Source organism: Salvelinus sp. IW2-2015, linkage group LG8 (assembly GCF_002910315.2).
Source record: "Salvelinus sp. IW2-2015 linkage group LG8, ASM291031v2, whole genome shotgun sequence".
Classification (NCBI taxonomy): domain Eukaryota; kingdom Metazoa; phylum Chordata; class Actinopteri; order Salmoniformes; family Salmonidae; genus Salvelinus; species Salvelinus sp. IW2-2015.
In genome coordinates, this window is record NC_036848.1 from 26595223 (window position 1) to 26605527 (window position 10305).

At 40.8% G+C, this 10305-nt stretch overlaps 1 protein-coding gene across 4 annotated transcripts in view; it reads right to left on the minus strand.

Moving 5' to 3' along the window:
- Positions 1-1461: 1461 nt before the first annotated feature.
- The window catches only part of si:ch211-126c2.4 (uncharacterized), a 51674-nt gene continuing 42830 nt past the window's right edge, over positions 1462-10305 (minus strand). For all 4 annotated transcript variants that reach the window (XM_023992834.3, XM_023992835.2, XM_023992832.3 and 1 more), the window contains one exon: positions 1462-2068. In XM_023992834.3, coding sequence (XP_023848602.1) covers positions 2037-2068 — 32 coding nt within the window. In that variant the 3' untranslated portion in view covers positions 1462-2036. The remainder of the gene's footprint in view (positions 2069-10305) is intronic.

Genomic DNA, 10305 nt, shown 5'->3' on the forward strand with positions numbered 1-10305 from the left:
CCATTGAGTTATCATAACTCAACCAGACCTCACTACATTGTCGTCTATGACCAACAGGTAGTGGACAAAAAAATGCATAAATTGGGGACAGTAAATATGCCAGCAAGAATCAATCAAAAAGCTGATTGATTTTGTCGTGGCAATTTCCTGTATTACCAAATGAGGAGAGTTATAAACCACACACCAGTCAAAGTTATACTTAAATTTCATCTTTAATAATATGTGAGCTTTAAAATCGCCCTTTGACTCTCAGATCAATTCAGTGTCTATAATGAATTCTGAGAGTGCCTACAAAAGAATACCAAGATCTTTTATAGCCAAGATACACCCCTCTCAACTCACATGACAAACCACAGATCTCAGGAACTCTTCACAAAGGGCCTTTTACTTTAGAAAGGAGTATCCCATAGCCAGATAGCATTAGCTATAAATTATCGTTCAGTTTGGTCTCTAAAACGAGGTTCTAATCTCGTTCCTGGTACTTCATAGTACCAAAACATTACCTCATCCATCTGGAATGCTCTTTAGGCTTTATTGGCCAAAGACATGGTAAATCTCCTCTGTCAGTGCTATCTCATAGAAACACACACACAATAGTCGACAGATTCTATTCTGTCGAATAAAACAACCATTCTAATGCAATATAAAGATTATAATATAATTTTACAAGCACTTAAACATAATCTCGCAATTTTCCACGACAATTTCCTCATGAAAGAGGTGCATTCCTCCAACAGTATTCCAGACCCTTTTCAACCAGTATTCCAGACTATTCAACCGTGCATAATTTATAGACCCTGAAATTCTCCACCTATTTTAGTTTTAGTACCAAGAGGTAAATCATCCCCTACATTGCAGTCTCCTTCCAGAAATCACAACACCTGGATAAGGGTTTACATATTAGCTAACCACATATGATATCAACCTCATGCCTGACTGTGTACATTAACGTTGCATGCAACCTTAGGTTGCTTCATGCAGCAGGAACGAGACCAGTATATTCACAAGCTACTTGTCACAATCACCACATCTTGCTATTAAACCTTGAGACATGGATTGTGTGCGAGGGTGAATAGGCAAGAAAAAAAGATTCAAGTGTTTTTTAACAGGGTATGTGAGTAGGTGCCTGGTGCACCGTTGTGTCAAAATGCTGCTGGGTTTTTCACACTCAACACTTTCCCATGTGTATCAACAACGGTCCACCAGCCAAAGGACATTCAGCCAACCTGACAACTGTGGGACGCATTGGGGTTAACATTGGCCAGCATCCCTGTGAAAAGCTTGACACCCTGTAGAGTCCATTCACCGACAAATTGACGGTGGAGGCCTATTGGAGGGGGTGGGGGGTGTTAGAGAAATTTTGTTCCTATGTGTTCATTAACCAATTCAATTAAAACACTTCTGTCCATTTCTACGAATTTGTAAGGTTCTTATTTACATAAAATAGACAGAGACCAGTCATCTACTTAGCCAATAGCGTTTATTCTCGAGAGCTCTGCCCATCATTTCATGTACATTGGTTTATATACCTCTCGTTTCGTCATAAATGTCCCTCTCAGACAATGACAATGCTGTTTTACAAGTCTTCTTTTATGCCTACATTGCTTATCATATGCTACAACATGTTTCACAATCTACTGCAAGCCCAACAGTTTCTCCCCTCCCTGAGTGGGGACGAGACATCTTTCCTGTTGTTAGTTTCACAGTGGTCACAAGTTGTCTGTTAACACTTCCTCTTTGCCTATGTATAAACATTCTTCATCAGACAGGGTAGAATTCTGTTAGTTACAGCCCTATCATTACTTTTAAATGTATACATCATTTAGTCATTATACATAACATTCATAACAGGGGGGGACTCTATATTAGGACAGTGTTCCTAATGTTTGGTATACTCAGTCCTCTTCTAAACCTAAAAGAAAAACAACCAATAGGCATATCAAATCTTTATTACATCTTAAAAAAGTGAAAACTTCATTTGAATCTGTTACTTATTCCATGTATCTGTGCAATCCATTCCATTTTTGTGTCTTCCTTTACAAGTCCATCCCATTACGATTACGTAGCTCTGGAATACATTTTTAAAAGTTAGATTCAATTACCTGAAATGAGACTTCAATACAACTTACAGCCATTAGCAATGTGACCTCAAAACACTTGCTCCACATCCTGACTGCCAGACTAAATGGAATTGTAGACCTGCAGGAGGACATACCAGTGAGCAATTTTAATTCCAAATGATCTGAGAATCCAGATTTTTATTGGTTTACCTCTAAAGAGTATGGCCACACAGACACATGAACACGGATTAAAATCATATATGATGTAGTGCATCATTGTCCGTCATAAATGTATTGGGTTTGTGTTGGATGGAGCCAATGCTTTTTCAATGGGAGTCATTTCCCCCCAAATGTATGACATTTGTCTGCCCAAAAAATTAATAACTGAATACAACTGATGAATTCATCTGAAAACAGTTGATTTGAACTGTACTTTTGATGGACAAAAAACGACAGTGTTAAGTCATTTACGATTTCATCTGTGTTCGTGTTTCTGTACACTTATCCAACTCTACTTTTTATAGACAAGTTACATATAAGGCAGACACATTGTGCTTTCGTTTGACAGACAATCATTTCCGTTGTCATTCATCCAGGAACAGATGACTTTCATTTAGGGCTGACCCCATTTGGTCGATCAAGAGTTTAGTTGTGGAAAATATCTATTTTACGCCACACAAGACACCTGCCTGATTCACGCCTGTCTCAGTAGACTAATCCATTACGGAGGCCGCGGGGATGGCACACCAGTACATTTACCATATAAATTATCATCTAAAATGTTTGTTTAGTTAAAGTTATTTCTGTTAATGCATTCAAATCATATTATGACAGTCTTACCGTTGTCAATGTAGGAGTGGACATGTTTGCAGAGCGCACAACCTAGGCTACATTTGTGAGAAACAAGTTTTGGTTTATTTCATTCCATTTATGAGTTGTCAATTTATTATTCGTCTTTTGTTTGGAGCGCTCCTGTCAACCTTGACTAAGGACACACACCTGATTACACATAGAAACAGGGCCTAGGATTAGTTTTACTGGGGGTGGTCGGGTAATGTAATTATGTGCACAAGCACAAAACGTCAGTAATTTGTACATGGCAAGAGTAACAATTCCAGACAGAATAACTGTTTTTGGGCGAACTACAAGGTCCTCTGATAATACTAGTCCCGTGCGAATCGACATTCCAGTGTTTTGAGAGAAATGTCTGTTTGACAGGTGTTGCTGACATTTCAGGCACGAAAACAAGAACTGATTAGATAAATTGAACAAAGTGCTGCGCATAGCCTATATATGAAGGGCCTACATGGATCAACTTCCACAGTGAATGCTTTTGTTCATATGTTTTGTGTAAATAAATTGAATATTGCCAAATGCATCAGTTAAATATTGCGCCCTTGATCGATCGCAAAGCAGCATACAACTGACCTAAACGTTTGGAAATGATAAGTTCACTTTTGCATCGATAGCCTTAACGCATCTCAAGTGCACTGTTTAGCTCACATCTGATCTACTGCGGATCGCTACAATATCATAATGTTTATGATCACACTTCCTCAACTCAAATATTATAGCGACACTGTACCTAAGATGGTTTGGTATGGTTTAGAAACTTGGGAACCAAGCTCGTGTTCAGTGTAGCCCTGTTTTCGGCTTTTCGCCTGGACTCAAAACCTTCAGGCTTCCGTCATAACTGTCAATGTATTGATTTAAAAAAAAATATTTACAGGGGGCAGTTTGGAAAAACTAATTCTGTCGAATTTCATAACCAACGTTCTCTAGTATTACTAGTCCTGTGCAAATAGAGCTTAGCTTAATTGTCTAAGAATATTGAGTGAGCAAAACCCAACTTAATTAGGTCTAGAAATCAATAGCCTGACTTCAGCGCATTCGGAAAGTATTCAGACCCCTTCTCCATATTTTGTTAGGTTACAGCCTTATCCTAAAATGGATTAAATAAAAAAAAATCCTCAATCTACACACAATACCCCATAATGACAAAGCAAAAACAGGTTTATTTTATTTGATAAAAGACAGAAATTAAGGAGTGTAAGTCAGGGAGTCTGGGCCAGGTAAGATGGTGGACTGAACACAGCGGTGCAGATCGCTTAAAGATAAAAACATAATATTTAATATCTAAATCTGACTAAATATTAGCACTTCAACTCCACATACTCATGGGTAATAACCTTCAATCTAGATAACACCACAAAACAAATAAGGCTAAAGACATTTATAAACCAATATTACCAAAAACAAACATCCAAACATGACAGAGTAAACATAGAGAACCCATCCCCAAAAGAAAACGTGTCTGACGGACACAGACGATTTATGATTTTCACCACCAGGAATGGTAAGGGTGGAAGCCAATCTGTTAAAGTCGATAAATGATCAACTTGGCATACTTGAATTAGTCAAGATATAAAAAGGAGTTGAAGGCAAGCCTCGAGATGAGTGACGAAAAAGCTGCAACAACGAACTAAAAAGTTAGTCAATAAGATTGAAATGGAGGTTATGGTTAAAAGCCTGGGTGAAAGACTCGCTAGCACGAAAACAGGCACGAATGATCCGTTCCAGAAGGAAATTGCAGAACAGCGCAAAGTTCTGTACCCACTCAAGGAGAATAGATTTTTTTTTTAAAGGAAACTTGCAGCTCTCCTATAAACTGATTCGGAACATTTGGTTATCAGACACCAAGACTACTCCTTAGCTATTCTAAATATTAAAGTTCCCATAGAGAAGTGAAATAATGGAACACCCAATAATATAATGTAAGTAGCCTATACGCAGCCAAACCAGAAAGATAAATGAGGTCAGAGACCCGCTAAAATAAATCACCAGCCCTTTAACTGCGCCCTTAAACAGCTTGGAAAATTCCAGAAAATTATATCATGGCTTTAGAAGCTTATGATAGGCTAATTGACATCATTTGAGTCAATTGGAGGTGTACCTATGGATGCATTTCAATGCCTACCTTCAAACTCAGTGCCTCTTTGCTTGACATCATGGAAGAAATCAAAAGAAAATCAGCCAGACCTCCACAAGTCTAGTTCATCCTTGGGAGCAATTTCCAAACACCTGAAGGTACCACGTTCATCTGTACGCAAGTATAAACACCATGGGACCACGCAGCCGTCATACCGCTTAGGAAGGAGACGCACCTACTTTGGTGTGAAAAGTTCAAATCAATCCCAGAACAACAGCAAAGGACCATGTGAAGATGCTGGAGGAAACAGGTACAAAAGTATCTATATCCACAGTAAAACGAGCCCTTTGGTTGACATAACCTGAAAGGCCACTCAACAAGGAAGAAGCCACTACTCCAAAACCGTCATAAAAAAAGCCAGACTACGGTTTGCAACTACACATGGGGACAAAGATCGTACTTTTTGGAGAAATGTCCTCTGGTCTGATGAAACAAAAATAGAACTGTTTGGCCATAATGACTATCGTTATGTTTGGAGGAAAAAGGGGGAGGCTTGCAAGCCAAAGAACACCATCTCAACCGTGAAGCATGGGGGTGGCAGCATCATGTTGTGGGGGGGTGCTTTGCTGCAGGAGGGACTGGTGCACTTCACAAAATATGGCATCATGAGGAAGGAAATTATGCGGATCTATTGAAGCAACATCAAGACATCAGCCAGGAAGCTTGGTTGCAAATGGGTATTCCAAATGGACAATGACCCCAAGCAAACTTCCGAAGTTGTGGCAAAATGGCTTAAGGACAACAAAGTCAAGGTATTGGAGTGGCCATCACAAAGCCCTGACCTCAATCCTATAGAACATTTGTGGGCAGACCTGAAAAAGCGTGTGCGAGCAAGGAGGCCTGCAAACCTGACTCAGTTACACCAGCTCTGTCAGGAGGAATGGGTCAAAATTCACCCAATTTATTGTGGGAAGCTTGTGAAAGGCTACCCGAAACCTTTGACCCAAGTTAAACAATTTAAAAAGGCAATGCTACCAAATACTAATTCAGTGTATTTAAACTTCTGACCCACTGGGAATGTGATGAAGAAATAAAATCATTCTCTACTATTATTCTGACATTTGACATTCTTAAAATAAAGTGGCGATCCTAACTGACCTAAGACAGGGAATGTTTACTAGGATTAAATGTCAAGAATTGTGAAAGACTGAGTTTAAATGTATTTGGCTAAGGTGTATGTAAACTTCTGACTTCAACTGCATATAAATAAAGATATGGATGATACGGTGCTGGTGGAAAGCTATGGCTGGCAACAACACCTGACTCCGTACTTCAGGCCCCTGCCACAGATCAAGCAGTACCAGTACTTCTTTGGCCTGAATGCCAACCGTCACGTCTGGAGAAAACCTGGCACCACCACTACGGTGAAGCATGGTGGTGGCAGCATCACGCAGTGGGGATGGTTTTCAGCAGCAGGGACTGGTAGACTAGTCCGGACCGAGGGAAAGATTATAACGGAGCAAAGTACAGAGAGATCCTTGATGAAAACCTTCTCCAGAGTGCTCAGGACCTCAGACTGGGGAGAAGGTTCACCTTCCAACAAGACAACGACTCTAAGCACACAGCCAAGACAACACAGGAATAGATTCTGGACAGGTCTGACTGTCCTTGAGTGGTCCAGCCAGAGCCCAGACTTGAACCCAATCTAACATCTCTGGAGAGACGTGAAAATAGCTGTGCAGCGACGCTCCCCAGCCAACCTGACAGAACTTGAGAGGATTTGCAGAGAAGAATGGGAGAAACTCCCCAAATACAGGTATGCCAAGCTTGTAGCGTCATACCGAAGAAGACTCAAGGCTGTAATCGCTGCCAAAAGTGCTTCAACAAGTTACAGAGTAAAAGGGTCTGAATTCTTATCTAGATGTGATATTTCATTTATTTTTTTTGCACAAAAAAATATATAAACACATTTTGCTTTATCATTACAGGGTACTGTGTATAAATTGATGAGTGGAAAAAACATTTTACCCATTTTAGAATAAGGTTGGAACATAAAAGTCAAGGGGTCTGAACACTTTCTGAATGCACTACAACAGGATTATCTATTTTGGATGCAATTTGAATGGAGTTGATGGATAGAGAGAAAGACTGCGAGAGAGTGTTTGCGAGTTCACTGATTTAAAGCAACAATAAATCGAGTGATGGGCTGTTTTAAAACTCTTACCATGATGAGATACATAGGTCTACGTGCATTGTGAACTGCGCTCCATATTGAGATGGGCTGTGTCACCACCTTGAGCGTTAATTCATCATGCAGAGGCCGTAGAGAAGCCAATTGTTTACAGACAGATTATTTCACTATCACAATTCCAGTGGGTCAGAAGTTTACATACACTAAGTTGACTGCCTTTAAACAGCTTGGAAAATTCCAGAAAGTGATAGCCTATCAGAATCTTCTAAGGCCAGGACATTGACATCATTTGAGTCAATTGGAGTGTACCTGTGGATGTATTTCAAGGCCTACCTTCAAACTCAGTGCCTCTTTGCTTGACATCATGGGAAAATCCAAAGAAATCAGCCAAGATCTCAAAAAAAAAGTGTAACCTCCACAAGTCTGGTTCATCCTTGGGAGCAATTTTCAAACACCTGAAGGTACCACGTTATCTGTACAAACAATAGTACGCAAGTATAAACACCATGGGACCACGCAGTCGTCATACCGCTCAGGAAGGAGACGCATTCTGTCTCCTAGAGATTAACATACTTTGGTGCAAAAAGTGCAAATCAATCCCAGAACAACAGCAAGGACCATGTGAAGATGCTGGAGGAAACAGGTACAAAAGTATCTACAGTGGGGAGAACAAGTATTTGATACACTGCCGATTTTGCAGGTTTTCCTACTTACAAAGCATGTAGAGGTCTGTAATTATTACATAGGTACACTTCAACTATGAGAGACGGAATCTAAAACAAAAATCCAGAAAATCACATTGTATGATTTTTAAGTAATTAATTTGCATTTTATTGCATGACATAAGTATTTGATACATCAGAAAAGCAGAACTTAATATTTGGTACAGAAACCTTTGTTTGCAATTACAGAGATCATACGTTTCCTGTAGTTCTTGACTAGGTTTGCACACACTGCAGCAGGGATTTTGGCCCACTCCTCCCTACAGATCTTCTCCAGATCCTTCAGGTTTCGGGCTGTCGCTGGGCAATACGGACTTTCAGCTCCCTCCAAAGATTTTCTATTGGGTTCAGGTCTGGAGACTGGCTAGGCCACTCCAGGACCTTGAGATGCTTCTTACGGAGCCACTCCTTAGTTGCCATGGCTGTGTGCTTCGTGTCGTTGTCATGCTGGAAGATCCAGCCACGACCCATCTTCAATGCTCTTACTGAGGAAGGAGGTTGTTGGCCAAGATCTCGCGATACATGGCCCCATCCATCCTCCCCTCAATACGGTGCAGTCGTCCTGTCCCCTTTGCAGAAAAGCATCCCCAAAGAATGATGTTTCCACCTCCATGCTTCACGGTTGGGTGGTGTTCTTGGGGTTGTACTCATACTTCTTCTTCCTCCAAACACGGCGAGTGGAGTTAGACCAAAAAGCTCTATTTTTGTCTCATCAGACCACATGACCTTCTCCATTCTCCTCTGGATCATCCAGATGGTCATTGGCAAACTTCAGACAGGCCTGGACATGCACTGGCTTAAGCAGGGGGACCTTGCGTGCGCTGCAGGATTTTAATCCATGACGGCGTAGTGTGTTACTAATGGTTTTCTTTGAGACTGTGGTCCCAGCTTCTTCAGGTCATTGACCAGGTCCTGCCGTGTAGTTCTGGGCTGATCCCTCACCTTCCTCATGATCATTGATGCCCCCACGAGGTGAAATCTTGCATGGAGTCCCAGACCGAGGGTGATTGACCGTCATCTTGAACTTCTTCCATTTTCTAATAATTGCGCCAACAGTTGTTTCCTTCTCACCAAGCTGCTTGCCTATTGCCTGTAGCCCATCCCAGCCTTGTGCAGGTCTACATTTTATCCCTGATGTCCTTACACAGCTCTCTGGTCTTGGCCATTGTGGAGAGGTTGGAATCTGTTTGATTGTGTGTGGACAGGTGTCTTTTATACAGGTAACGAGTTCAAACAGGTGAAGTTAATACAGGTAATGAGTGGAGAACAGGAGGGCTCTTAAAGAAAAACTAACAGGTCTGTGAGAGCCGGAATTCTTACTGGTTGGTAGGTGATCAAATACTTATGTCATGCAATAAAATGCTAATTAATTATTTAAAAATCATACAATGTGATTTTCTGGATTTTTGTTTTAGATTCCGTCTCTCACAGTTGAAGTGTACCTATGATAAAAATTACAGACCTCTACATGCTTTGTAAGTAGGAAAACATGCAAAATCGGCAGTGTATCAAATACTTGTTCTCCCCACTGTATATCCACAGTAAAACGAGCCCTTTGTTGACAACCTGAAAGGCCATTCAGCAAGGAAGAAACAAGCCACTGCTCCAAAACACCATAAAAGCCATACTACGGTTTGCAACTGCATATGGGGACAAAGTTAAACTTTTTGGAGAAATGTCCTCTGGTCTGATGAAACAAAAATGAACTGTTCGGCCATAATGACTATCGTTATGTTTGGAGGATAAAGGGATGCTTGCAAGCCGAAGAACACCATCTCAACCGGAAGCATGGGGATAGCAGCATCATGTTTGTGGGTGCTTTGCTGCAGGAGGGACTCGTGCACTTCAAAATATGGCATCGTGAGGAAGGAAATTATGTGGATATATTGAAGCAACATCAAGACATCAGTCAGGAAGTGAAAGCTTGGTTGCAAATGGGTCTTCCAAATGGACAATGGCCCCAAGCAAACTTCCAGAATTGTTGCAAAATGGCTTAAGGACTACAAAGTCAAGGTATTGGAGTGGCCATCACAAAGCCCTGACCTCAATCTTATAGAACATTTGTAGGCAGAACTGAAAAAGCGTGTGCGAGCAAGGAGGCCTACAGACCTGACTGTTACACCAGCTCTGTCAGGAGGAATGGGTCAAAATTCACCCAATTTATTGTGGGAAGCTTGTGGAAGGCTACCCGAAACCTTTGACCCAAGTTAAACAATTTAAAAAAGGCAATGCTACCAAATACTAATTCAGTGTATTTAAACTTCTGACCCACTGGGAATGTGATGAAGAAATAAAATATGAAATAAATCATTCTCTACTATTATTCTGAATTTGACATTCTAAAAATAAGTGGCGATCCTAACTGACCTAAGACAGGGATGTTTACTAGGATTAAATGTCAAG